The 14,153-nt window shown below is 43.6% G+C and overlaps 1 protein-coding gene across 3 annotated transcripts in view; it reads left to right on the top strand.

Annotated features, from left to right (window-relative positions):
* GSAP (gamma-secretase activating protein) overlaps positions 1-14,153 on the top strand; it is a 72,029-nt gene that overhangs the window by 22,316 nt on the left and 35,560 nt on the right. For all 3 annotated transcript variants that reach the window (XM_069978083.1, XM_069978071.1, XM_069978092.1), the window contains 7 exons: positions 145-233; positions 2,122-2,191; positions 3,774-3,823; positions 7,590-7,694; positions 10,360-10,419; positions 11,764-11,807; positions 11,895-11,983. In XM_069978083.1, the coding sequence (XP_069834184.1) occupies positions 145-233; positions 2,122-2,191; positions 3,774-3,823; positions 7,590-7,694; positions 10,360-10,419; positions 11,764-11,807; positions 11,895-11,983 (507 nt within the window). The remainder of the gene's footprint in view (positions 1-144; positions 234-2,121; positions 2,192-3,773; positions 3,824-7,589; positions 7,695-10,359; positions 10,420-11,763; positions 11,808-11,894; positions 11,984-14,153) is intronic.

The following is a 14,153-nucleotide window of genomic DNA, read 5'->3' as shown; positions in this document are numbered from 1 at the left end:
TTACACTGAACAATTGGCGTCCGGTAAGACTGATAATCGTTTGGTTTAATAGGGTCTTAGAAGAATGTGTACAATTTTGGGTTAAAGTAAGAGAAGGTTTTGTAAGGGGTACAATAATTTAGAAAAACTTTACATTTTATTTAGTTTCCAGATATTTGGCTCTACTTATTGAAATAAAACCCATCAACAATGTGAAAGTTCTTAAAGCTGTTGATACCAGCATTCGAGTGCAGGTAAGATATTGACTCTACTGCATGATTTACCAATACTAAGAATTCTTTCCCAAAAAAAACAGTACAGAGTGAAACTAGTTAAACATGTCTTGTCAAATGAAATCATTCATCCCTTTAAACTTTCCTTTAAAAATAGCGGTCTAGTTAGTGTGTGTGTGTGTGTGTGTGTGTGTGTATGTATGTAGATAGATCTCTACAAATAAAGCTATAACTTGTAGTAACTTCAGCAGCACACAGGAAGAGCAGTGGGTGCCAGTCGCAAGTTCCAACCACAAACTTCACTTAAATATTTAGGTTAATCAACGGCACTCCAGATTAGATGCAAAAATTGTGTTCTTTATTCCATGATTTCAAGTGCAGCACAGCAAACTAAAAAAAAAAAAGTGTAGACAACGTTTCTGTGGCCTCACGCCACCATTTAAGCCAAACTAGGTGAATAATCCACTCATTCTTATACAGGTGCTTAGTTAAGCAAAACACTTCCTATAGGTGCATACAAGTGCCAGTCAAAGTCCATTATCATAAAGGTGCATTAGGCTGCTTCACAGCAGTATATAAACATAGTGAAATAGTGTATATATAAAGTCCATAGTGAAATGGTATAATAAAAAAATCCAAATCAATATAAAAAGTCCATCACAGTCCAAGATAGCTGCTTTAAAAGAATGTATCAATGAATACAGCATATAGTGGCCTTTGTGTGACTGTGTAGTGAAACTTTCTGAGAAGATTTTAAAGAATGTGCTGTGAACAGAAACTGCATTTTGTGTTGGGTGAAGCAATTCCAACCCACTGGAAAAGTTCAGTCTGACCAAAGACTGAAGAAAAAAAATTAACAGGATACAAGCCATGTATGAGCATAGCCCTGGAAAGTTCATTAGTATGGATCTATAGGTGACCTTAACATGGTCAAGGGTGGATTAACTTTACCATAGGCCCCAGGCTAAGCCAGGGCCCCACCACCCCACTATTACTATGGCAGCACTAGTGTTATGTTCATAGTACAGGATAAATAATGTCATAATACCCTAATTTGTGCAAAATCACAGTAAAAAAGCAGCAAATATTTCACAAATCATAGCAGAATTGTAGCCAGGAGAAAATACACCCCTAAAGTACAAGACTGTTTGGGAGGGCATGGACCCCCCAGGAGCTCAGGGCTGACGCCTGAAACGGACCTATTATAATCCACTACTGAACATGATGTAGTGTATTTGTTTTTTTTGTTTTTTTTAATAGAAATGTCTGACTTGCAAGTTTTTTGTTGGGGACTTCCTATGTAGAGCATACAGTTGTACATCCCAAACCTTTTTTTCTGGTATTTACTTGTGGGTAGATGAGTGGTATATAGACAAGAAGAATAACGTTAAAGGGCTTATCCAGCGCTAAAAAAACATGGCCACTTTTCCCCTCTCTTGTCTCCAGTTTTGGTGGGGTTTTGAAACTCAGTTCTATTGAAGTAAATGGAGATTAATTGCAAACCACACCTGAACTGGAGACAAGAGTAGGGGGTAAAGTGGCCATGTTTTTATAGCGCTGGATAACCCCTTTAAGGCTGTGTTCCCACTATGTATAAACACAATTGTTATTTGGCACTCAAAACAACGGCCGTTGTTTTGAGGATCAAATGACTGCTGTTTTTAAATGATAAATTAGATTAAAGTCTTTGGACAACGGCTGGAAATGACATGAACGTCCTTTTGATGGCTGTAGCCAAACAATGATTGTTGTTCAATACATTGTGTGAAACAATTGCCGTTGTTTGCATTGACTTCAATGCAAATCATTGCATTATGAGAAGAACAGACGTTATAATTTAAAACAACAGCTGTTCTTTTTATAGATTACGGTGTGTGAACTTTTTTTCTCATTCTTATTTTCTACTTAGTTTTTATCTCCAGCTGAAGATGTATACCCACATAATGAGAGCCACCTGCTGGTAGTTTCTGAGGAAAAATGTAGGTGTTTTTTTTCTCTCTCTCTAATCTTTCTAAAAGTTTGCCCCAAGTTATATACATCACTCCTCCTAAGAGTAACAGTTTAACAATTGCACAGTTCAAGCACGTATCTTCATATAACTGGAACTGTAAACACAAACAAAATATCATTTAAAGCAACTCTGTACCCGCAATCTGACCTCCCCAAACCGCTTGTACCTTCGGATAGCTGCTTTTGCTCCATGATCTGTCCTGTGGTCCGTTCAGCAGGTGATACAGATATTGTCCTAAAAAACAACTTTTAAACTGGCAGCCCCATGCCCAACAGCTGGGGCTTAGATTGTGTATGCATTAGGCTGGCACAACCTCTCTGTCCCTCCTCCCGACCCTCCTCATCATTAGGAATGCTCCAGGCAGATTGTCTCCTATTCATCAGCTGTGTGACTACTGAACATGGATCTTTAAGGCCCCTGTGCAATGTTCAGACAGGAGAAAATGTTCTAGGGGCATACTATAATACAACCTATAATGTACAGAACAAACGCACCTTGATAAGTAAGTACATGCCCAAACTGTATATATTTCCTAAAATAAGACAACCTGACCATTGTAAATGACAAATCGGAATTATTTAAAAACTGTGCCTTAAAATCTAAGTTTGTTCCTCAACCTCCAAAGCAGAAGTTTTCTTACAAAAACATTGTTAAAATCGTAGCTCAAGCTATGCAAAGTTCTTCACAACCACCTACGACAGAAAAATATTGTGATCTCAAAAATGCTAAAACAAAGCCTATGCAGTATTTACTTTTATGACTACAATGCTATCAAGGTGTACACTTGTTGAGAATGCATAGCATACATGTACAAGTGGTTATACAAAGGCAGCCAGACTGCCAGACTGGAGACTGTTGCTCAAATTCACTGAGGACTCTATTATACAGGACGATTATCGTGCAGAAAATCTGGATATTGTTTGAATTTAAATGAGAATTGTTCAGTGTAAATGCAGGCAACAATCAAAAAATCGCTTGTGTAGCGTTGATGTTTCATTTAGATCTGACCCTAAAATCATTGGTTGCTGTAATTTCACATTCATTCGCCACATTTGTTTGTTCACTAATCATTCAGTGTAATTCCACATTGTTCCTTTTGCTCGGATCAGATGGAGTAAACTATCATAGCTAACAACTATTGTTCTGTGCAGTATGGTAACAGTTTTCAGGTTCACGATAAACAGTCTAGTTTATGATCGTTAAAAATTGCTTTGTCTAATAGGACCCTTAGATTGTTGGGTTTTCAGACGCAGCCCCTTAGGAGCCAATTTGGAGATACAGCTGTCCTGCCCAGTAAACCCTGTTAATGTAATGCCGCTTACAATGAATGCATTTTTGTATAAATGCATCATATTTTGAAATGGAAGCCCATAGGAGATCCTCAGGATGCAACCAGGAATGCAGAAAGCTACAGGTAGAGCTGTACATATATATTCACATACAAGACATCAGCTACTTTATGATTGTATCGTCTCTACCTCTGTGTTGCTTGTGTACTGTACCCACTGTGTGCTTTAGCAACTGTTTTACATCTGTTCTCCTTCTTATAGATATTGATCAGTTTCATATATGCATTGGTGAGGAAGATGGAAAGGGAGTGGTAAGATTGTATAATGTATATGCATTTAACAACTAACTGCATGTGAGTTTGCTTTATCTTCCAGAATTGTCATACTTTTTACAAGGGCTAAAATCTAAAAGTAGTTTAGTTTGGAGAGCTAATACAATATTTAGCTTGGTAACCTGGCTTTGATGCCCAGCGCACAACCAACCGAAGCACAGCTTTCATTTCCTAATCTGCAGTATGATTGCTGAGCACAAAGTCTAGTTTTTGTTAGTTTTGATGAATGAGGCCCATGTATGCAGGAACCTTGAACATTAAAAATGTGTGTTTAAACAAAATAAAAAAAAATTCTCAGGTGCCAACAGTGTTCATTTTTTTTTTTTTAGTGTACAGTATGTTCGCACATACTGTAGGCTGTAATTTCACACAGTGAAATCCGCTTTGATACTTATTACCGTTAAAAGGGTACTCCAGTGAAGCTTACCTTGAACAGAGCTCAACAGCTGGAAGTCTGTTAGGCACGACTGCGTTCCAGTGCCACCATTCTGTGCTGTGACTATCAAGTTCCCTGACCGTCAGAGGTATTCTCTAGGGATGGTCCAAACAGAGTTCGTATGGAGTTCGTACGAACCCGAACCATCCGTGCAGCGGGCGGATCCAGCGGGAGGAACGCCTGGAAAACTGGGATACAGCCATAGCCATAGGCTGTATCCCAGTTTTCCAGGCGGTCCTCCCGCTGTATCCGCCCGCTGCACGGAGCGGGCAGAGGTAATCCGATGCTGAGCGTTCGGGCTCAGCCGAACCCGAACCTCGGCGAGTTCGGACCATCCCTAGTATTCTCCCTGCAGACAAAGGGGGTTATCCTCCTGTAGTCTTTGTGGCTTGTAGGCCTTCTCCTACAGGTGGCATGCAACGAAATTATGTCATCACACAGTGCCTGCAGGAGGAGATATGCGCCGCTCTTCTGTACAGGAGCAGGGACAATAACGTGTATGGTGGTATTGATCAGGTGTGGAGCTATGACCTACTAATCTACCAATCATGTGGTGAGAATTCCTTCTGACAATATGCAGACTACTCTAATCATTGATTCAATGTGAAAATTTGTTTGTTTTAAGCAGTTAAAAAACAGAAAAAACACGATTTAGACAATGTTTCTACATGTAGAGAAATGCAATTGGCCGAAACCACTGTCCCCCATGGTCCTCAAGATGGGGCATCTTCAAGTGTAGTGCCTAGGGCAGCAGCTGTTAATACGGCCCTGCGTACAGGAGCAGGGATTTACCTCTAGATTTCCTGCTCCTATACAGTAGTGAGTGGCGCTGTGTACACAGTATGCATTGCCATTCACTTTACATTTAGGGGGGCAGAATTATGTGCTGCTGAGCGGGCGGCTGGCAGCAGTGAGCGGGGCTTGCCTTTTGAGCTAAGCGGCTCAAAGGTGAAAAAAAATACATATCATTAACCTAAAGTACAATATATCATGAGAAAACAATCTCAGAATCTCTAGGATAAGTTATAGCATCACAAAGGTATAACCACATAAAGTAAGACTGGGCAGATTTAAAAAATGCTCTCTAGTCCTCAAGGCGCTACCTGGACCGGTCCGGAAAGGATTAAGGTCATTTTAGGCTCTGTCTTTAAGGGAATTAAACAAAGCTTTACTTGTATCCAGGTCCAGTCTCTTGAAGGGTATATTCACACGGGCGGGCTCGCAGCGAGATTTTCGCTGCGAGCCCGGCAGGTCCTGGCAGTTCCCATACACTACATACTTGCTGCGGTTTAAACGACCGCAGCGAGTATGTAATTATACCGCCCTTAGCCCCTTCTGCTCCCGCCCGGCTCCCCCGCTGTAAAAGCATACATTACCTGTCCTTGCTGCACGGGTCCGGCGTCCTTCTCTCCTGTCCGGCCAATTAGTGTGTGCAGCGACTGATTGGCCGGGCGGGAGAGCAGGACGCCGGATCGGTAATGCATGCTTTTACAGCGGAGGAGCCGGGCGGGAGCAGAAGGGGTTAAGGGCTGTATAATTACATACTCGCTGCGGTCGTTTAGACCGCAGCAAGTATGTAGTGTATGGGAACTGCCAGGACCTGCCGGGCTCGCAGCGAGAATCTCGCTGCGAGCCCGCCCGTGTGAATATACCCGAAGGCAGCTTTTTAGTCTTTGCTGGTTGAAAAAGACCTCTGAAGCATTACAGATGCTAGTCATCATTAAAGGGAAGCAATCACCTCCCTGAGAGCGTTTAACCTGGCCCCAGTACCTTACAGGGCATAGCTCCCAGACAGTGGGCCCAGCAGTCTCCGGTGGGGCAGCAATTTGAAAATATCTATCTTTAATCCTCCAACTTGGCATCCAGAAACAATGCATGGGGGTGGAGCCACATTGTCATGTAGTCGCGCTGCCTCCACCCTCTTCCAAGCCACTCACGCTTAATAAGCAGCCTGAGCGCTGGGAACTTAAAGCGCAACTATAAAATATTTTTACAATTTAGTTTTAGTTAGTTTAGGCCATTATAAGAATTTTTGCAATTTCAATTAAATATGTAAATTGAACAGTTTTCTAAATATATGATGTAGAATGTCCCCTTAGCTGTGTGTTTGTCTCTCTGCTACTTGTGCAAAACTGTCCAGTCCTGCTGAAAATCAGTACATTGCCTGAGGAGCAGTTAGGTACGAGCTGTCAGCAAGTCACATGACAGGCAGTGAGGAGGAGTCTCCTGATCTTGCTGCTGTCTGTGCTACAGCTGGTTGATTGTTACCAGGCTGTGTGGTAAGCAGCAGACCCCAGCTCTCCTTCCTGACATGTGCTCCGGTGTCTGGTGACAGGTCAAACACCAGAGCACACAGAAGTAGGAGAGATCCAGTCCCCTCCCGCCCCTCCCCTGCTTCCTCTCACCCTGCACTGGACAGCAGCCCCCTCCTCCGCAGCTCAGGCTCCTCTCCTCTCCGTTATCTGAGTGTTATGGCCCCTCCCCCGACTCCTGCACTTTCTTTCTATGTGCTCTGCTATCTGTACAATCCGGAGCACACAGACAGAGGAGCGCTGCGGTCCCCCCCCCCCCCCCCCCCCCCCCTTCTCCTCTGGTCAGCCTGACACCCTTTCAGTGCTGGTGCTCTCCTGTAGTAAGCAGGAGAGCAACACTGTCCTACTATGTGCTCCTGTCAGGCATCAGAGCACAGAGGGAAGAGTGCTGTGCTCCCCCAGCCCCCACTCCCCTGCATAGTGTCCCACACCTTACTGTAATGCAGCCCTGTATCTAATCCCACTGTGTAGGATACCACCTACAGGGGTGCTCTATCTAATCCCACCGTCCAGTGTGTGCGATACCATCTGCTATGATGCTCTATCTAATCCTACCGTCCAGTGTGTGTGATACCAACTGCTATGGCGCTGCTCAGCAGCCAGTGGATGGAGGTACCCAGCAAGATGAGAGAAATAGGGAGGCCATGCCCACTTTCAGACAGGAGGAGACCACGCCCACTATCTCTCAGCCAGGAGAAAAATTCATTTATTATTCTGAGCCAAACAACTGGGGATATCTCAGCAACCGCACAAGATAGGAACGCAGTTTAGGGCTCTTTTTAAAGGATAACGTGGGCTTTTTATTTGAGAAATTTCATTCTTTGGCTACTGAAATTATAGTTACGCTTTAAAGCAAAGCCCTTTGCTTAGGCTGCCAATCAAAGCAACAGTGGCTGGGAAGAGGGAGGAGGCAAAAATAAATCAGAATGACTTTGAAAAATGTAAACCTATTCTTTATCGTTTAAAACAATGTTTTTTTTTTTTTTTTGTTCTGTAGGTCATTAGAAATATGGGTCCAATTCCTAAGGACAGAATTGCTGAAGACTTTGTGTGGGCACAGTGGGATGTCTCTGACCAGATGCTTTTTTATATTGTTCCCAAGGTACACTTTGTTTTGTATTTTAAAGGGAACATACAGCATTGTATAAAGCACCTGGAGCGGCCCCGGCACGTACCGGCCGCGGCCGCAGCAGGTGCTTTATGACGGAGAAAATGACTTTTATTCCCCGGCTCGTGACTAGATATGAGCGGGGAAGTAGTCATGGTGGGCGGCTCCCCGCTCGTATCTAGTCACTGAGCTCTGCCTGTCAGAGCGCTTGGCGGGATGATTGACAGTCAGAGAGGCCAGTAACGGACCTCTCTGCCTGTCAATTATCCCCTCTGAGCACGCTGACAGGCAGAGCGCAGTGACTAGATATGAGCGGGGAGCCGCCCACCACAACTACTTCCCTGCTCGTATCTAGTCACGAGCCGGAGAATAAAAGTCATTTTCTCCGTTATAAAGCACCTGCTGCGGCCGTGGCCGGTACGTGCCGGGGCCGCTCCAGGTGCTTTATACAATTCTCAAGGGAACCATATCAGCTCAAACGGGCTGATTGGTTCCCTTTAACTTATTCTGCTCTTTGGAATTATTTAGTTACTGCAATTGTTTACTTTGTATATTTATATACTATGTATATGAAATACAGTCGTAACTTGGGGGTGAATGAATGTGAAATGTTGAAAATACTGTAAAGGGGTATTCCCATCTCAGCTAACATAGATAAACGTCCAAATAAAACTAACTTGTCCCCTATACATAGGATAGGGTCAAGTAAGAGATTGCAGGGGGTCCGAATTCTGTACCTTTGTTTTAAACACAGCCGCAGGAAAAGGTGTAGCTAGCTTCTTCAGCACCCGGAGCAAAGACTTATTTAAAGTGACACTGTCGCCTCCTTTTTGCATTCTAACATCTCTATACAGGTGTAAAGAGTAAATTTAGCGGTTTTCATACCTTATTTTATATCATATGTCATGGTGCTTGTAAAAGTAAAAAGTCATCTTTTATCAACTGCAGATTGTGTTAAGTGGGCGGGGCCTTGTGACATTAGTGCCACTTAGCCCTGCCCACAACGCCACCGTTGGCCCTGCCCCCTCGCTGGCCATTGGAACAGGCTGGCCGAAAGGTCTAGACCCCACCCCCTTTGTCGGCCAACCAATGGGCGTCAAGGGGGCGGGTGCCGTTGTTGGCGGGGCTACGTGGCGCTAATGCCGAGGTCACGCCCACTTAATACAATCTGCAGTTGATAAAAGGACACCTATACTTGAACAAACCCCATGACGTATGATATAAAATAAGGTATGAAAAACGCTAAACTTACCCTTTACACCTGTGTAGAGATGTCAGAATGCACAAAGGGGGTGACGGTGTCACTTTAACAGCCTTAACTGCACAAGGCCGGAAGGCCACTAAAGGCCACTATTCAACACCAGTGAAGATGTGTGTGGCGACAGCCTAAAACAGTGTTTGGGACACTGTCAGTGCAATGTAAACACAACGTCTTTTGCCGGCCATGTTTCGCCCGTCTTTTTGCTTCACAATGCCTGCTGTCCAAAAACAGGCTCAAAATATGTCCAAGAAAAGTCATTGTGTGAACACAGCCATAGAGTGGATCCAAGCATTCTTTTAGTGTTGTATTAAAGGGAACCAATCAAAAAAAAAACAAAACACTGTTACAGCTATAAATGCATTTCTAAATGGCCCCAAGCACTGTTTTCTGGCATATAAGTAAACACTATGAGCATTACTTATATGGCTTAAAATTGTACTTTGTAATACTTACCTGTGTAGGCATGGGGGAAGTCCTGAGTTCCTAACCAGTCACTGCTGGCGGGAAATATCTTTGCAATTAGGCCTTCCTGGGAGCATCAGTGTATAGGATTCTGCAGAGTCACAAAGGGGCACCTACGCTCCCAGGGAGGCCTGATTACAAAGATATATTTCCTGCCATCAGCTAAGGAAGAGGGAGATGCCATCACTTTACTGATGTACCTGTTTATAATGAACTGCTTCTTATTGCCCCTTACCACTTTACTAACTTATTGCAGCTGCTTGCGCACATTGGGTACACTGGAGAGTGTGTATACTGAAAGGGAGAGGGGCAATCTGTGGCTTACTAGGTTGCAGAACTACAGCCCCATCATGTCAAGCTGACAGTTCATGATGGGAGTTGTAGTTTTGCAACAGCTGTGGGGCACAGATTGGGGAACAGTTGTTTACAGATAGTAATGCAGTACATAAGAGGGGGAAGGGGTATCATTTGGGCACGGTGGTACATCATTAGGGGACAGTGGCGCCTGGGCTGGATGGAGACAAATATAAACAACTCTGATCAGGGAAGACTTCACTGTATATAACTTTCTCCAGAAGAAAGTGGCCGTGTTTTTCAAATGCTGGATAACCCCTTTGACAGCTAGGTGTGTGTGAGAAGACTTTGTGACCCATTCTCTGGCTGCCTGGTACACTGGTAATGGGGAAATATAATAAGTAACTTTCTGTGCCTACAAAATAAAATATAGGCAGTAAATAGGGACTATCCTTGTCCAGCCACATACCAGTTGCCTGGGATGCTGAATACCCACACTCGTGTCATGATGGCGGAAAGAAACCTTCTATTAAATTTTCCTTTTTAATAGCCATTGGTTTTCAATTTCAGTTCTATTAGTTTGTAGTGTCTAGGGTATAACACATAACTATACACAATAAAATCACATTTTCATCTCTCCAGCATGCAGGCTGTGTTTTCCATTGTATCCAGTTTTATCCTGATGGAAATTTTAAATATGTGGTAAGTAATGTTTTTGTGTTTTTAGTACTGATGTTGCTATAGTGGGTACAGCTTTACTGAATATTTGATATAGAGAAATAGATCTTGAAGGGTGTGTTTCCACATACGCATTTGGATTGCGACCTCAACATTGTGAAAACCACAGTCCCCTGTTTTCCCCAATCCCCGCAACATTTTGCACCCTAATTCCCCACAGATGATTAAAAATGAGTATCAAAATTGTTAAGGCTTTGTTTCCACATTTGAGTTAAAAAAATCAAAACAAAACAAAAAAAACTACAGAGAAAATGCATTGGTAAAAAAAAACAGGAGTTTTTTTTTATTTATTTTTTTTAAGGTTCATATTAAGCAGCTGCTGGCCAAACACGATTTAGCAACAGTCTTTCTTTATTATAAACAATCTGATAAGCCTGATAGTGCTGATCATGTTGCAGGGACAGATTGTGATTATAGAAGAAAAAAAACGCAACGAAAACACAAATGTTGAAAGTTTTAACATTTATTTTGGTTCATTAAAAAATGCCCTTTAACCCCTTTATGTCAGTAATACGTACATATACATTCCTAGTGCACATACCCCGTGCAGTAGGAATGTGTGTGTATATATACGTTCCTGCGTGTCAGAGGGATTTGATGTGTGCGGGAATGCTGCAGTAAGAGCGGCCCAGCACAGCAGCTTTGGGAGCTGAGTGGTCACTGAGTAATCAGTAATCATTGCTGCGGGGGTTTCCAATCGCTTTTACCAACGGGCGGGGGTAATCCACTTATCTCCGTCCTGTTGGATCGGCCATCTAAAAAGCAATTAAAATTTTTCTGTTTCACCTATGTGATATTAATAAAAACTAGAGATTATGGTGCAAAAAAAAGACACCCCAGCCAGCCCTGTAGGTGGAAAATTAAAAGCGCTATGGCTCTTAGAATGTGAGGAAGAACATTGCACTAATTTGGCCTAGACATCCATGCATCAGTGGGTTCGGTCTTGAAGGGGTTAAGCAAGCCTAATTCATAGAGCTGAAATGAAAGGCTATCCAGGAATGGATTCAAAACACAGAAAGGCTATGTTCAAACACTGCGGAAATTGAGGAGATGACCGCCATTTGATGGCAAATAAGTACCATTATCTTAAAACATCTGTTTTAAAATACCTTCCGTTATTTACCATTAAATGACGCCATCCTCTCAATTTCCGCAGTGTGTGAACATAGCCTTTCTGTGTTTTCAATCCACTTCTGGTTTTGGTTGCAAAATACTGAGCAAAAATACTGTGTGGGAACATAGCCTTAAAATAGAAAACTCAGTGCTCTGACTTTTTATTTTTTTATTTTTTTTTTACTCCTCTTAAAGCTTGAAATTCCACTTGAAATATCCCTAGATGACCAATGCGTGAGGCAAGTATCGCAAAAGTCTTTTCTTTCTACTTTTTTTTTTTTTCTTGTTTTGTTAACTCAAGTGATAAGTATTGTTTCCTATCTTAGTCTGGTCAATTTGGGATATGATCCCCCTGAAGAAAGAGGAAGGGGAAGAATCTCCTCTCAAAATCTGCAGGTTTTTACAAATAAAACAGGTATGAAATGATACTTTTTAGAAGATTGTAATAAATAAAACTAAAACTGTAAATGCCTAAAGCAACCTGGTGTAGCGGTCCCTTAAAGGGGTTGTCCGGCGCTAAAAAATTATTCACAGAATAACACACATTACAAAGTTATACAACTTTGTAATGTGTGTTATGTCTGTGAATGGCCCCCTTCCCCGTGTCCCACCCCCCCACCCGTGTACCCGGAAGTGTGGTGCGCTATACTCACATGTCACGTGCCGACCACGGTCTCCGATCCTCAGCAGTGACGTCTTCTTCGGGCGGCCGGCGGATCTTCCCGAGTGCCGGCCGCCCTCTGCAGCGTCATCCGAAGCTCAGCCGCGATTGGCTGAGCATAACTGTGTTCAGCCAATCGCGGCTGAGCGGCTGATGACGTGGGCGCGTCATCAGCCGCTCAGCCGCGATTGGCTGAGCACAGTTATGCTCAGCCAATCGCGGCTGAGCTTCGGATGACGCTGCAGAGGGCGGCCGGCACTCGGGAAGATCCGCCGGCCGCCCGAAGAAGACGTCACTGCTGAGGATCGGAGACCGTGGTCGGCACCTGACAGGTATGTATAGCGCACCACACTTCCGGGTACAGGGGTGGGGGTGGTGGGACACGGGGAAGGGGGCCATTCACAGACATAACATACATTACAAAGTTGTATAACTTTGTAATGTGTGTTATTCTGTGAATAATTTTTTAGCGCCGGACAACCCCTTTAAAGTGTAACTCTCATGTCAAACATCTTTGAAGTAGAAGCAGTACAATAGTACAAGCAAATATTAGAAAGTCAGTAATAGATTGTATTAGGCAAAAGAGCTTCTTTCTGTACTCACAAGGCTGTTTTCAAAAGCGGACATTAAATCATAAAAAGACTGTTACACTTTCAGCCACGGACAGTGCTGATCTACTATGTATTATGAAAGATCCTTGTAATCTGTACAGAGCTTTAACTTGTAAGTGTTACAGCAGCTTTCTTGTCTCTGGTTTAAGTTTGGTTTTGCTGCTCAGCTCAGTAAAGGGAGCTAAATTGTAATACCACATACAACCAGGGGCGGTGCTGTTTTTTTTTTTTTTTTTCCCTTTCAAGAAAGTAGCTTTGTTTTTTCTAACCTTGGATAACTCCTTTAGGGTGCCTTCACACCTACCGACTCGCAGCGTTAATAACGCTCCAAGTCGGCTAGGTCCTGGCAGATCACTGTCAGTACATACACGCAGCGGTCTGAACGACCACTGCGTGTATGTATATCTGCCGGCTGCTTAACCCCTTCTGATACCGCCCGCCTCCCGCTCAGCTCTGTATACATTACCTCCTTGCTCCACGGGGTCCCGGCGTCCTGTTCTCGCGCCCGGCCAATCAGTGTTTTGCCCTGCCGCAGCCACTGATTGGCCGGGCGGGAGAGCAGGACGCCGGGACCCCGTGGAGCGAGGAGGTAATGTATACAGAGCTGAAGCTGGAGGCGTCCGGCATCAGAAGGGGTTAAGCAGCCGGCAGATTTACATACACGCATCGGTTGTTCAGACTGCTGCGTGTATGTACTGACAGTGATCTGCCAGCACCTAGCCGACTTGCAGCGTTAACGCTGCGAGTCGGTAGGTGTGAAGGCACCCTAAATCAGCACATCACATTGGAGCTACTAAGTGCGCTGCCTCTGTGTTATGCTGTGTGGCTTTGTAGTAGAGGTGCAGTAGAGCTACAGAATACTGCCAGGAAGGATGAGCTGTTGCTTTGAACACCACCTAAAGAAAGGACACTTTTATTTTTACAATATATTATGCAGAGGGTTGTCCAGCAGTTATTCAATGCTTTACTTGATAAACAATGCTTGATTTGGAGAATTTAATTTAAGTTGTTAGTATTCTGTTTACTTTCCATACTGTGAATTGTGAGTTCTTTTTAAATCCTATTTGTCATCATCGAACAAAAAATTTTTGGGGAACTTTAGGGAGTGGTCCAGGGGCGTAGCTAATGTCTCTTGGGCCCTGGTGCAAGAGGTCAACTTGGGCCCCCCCCCCCCTTACCACATACTGACTAACACAACCGCTGCTACTGAATAAAATCCTCTGTACATAGACCAATATCCAGTCATAGACCTCATCCAGTCATATAGAGGTGGCCCCAGCTCTACACAGGCTCTATACACCATATACATTACA

This window comes from Dendropsophus ebraccatus, chromosome 1 (genome assembly GCF_027789765.1).
Source record: "Dendropsophus ebraccatus isolate aDenEbr1 chromosome 1, aDenEbr1.pat, whole genome shotgun sequence".
In the NCBI taxonomy this organism is placed as follows: domain Eukaryota; kingdom Metazoa; phylum Chordata; class Amphibia; order Anura; family Hylidae; genus Dendropsophus; species Dendropsophus ebraccatus.
Note: the sequence above shows the minus strand (reverse complement) of the source record. Positions and strands in the feature narration are given on the sequence as shown.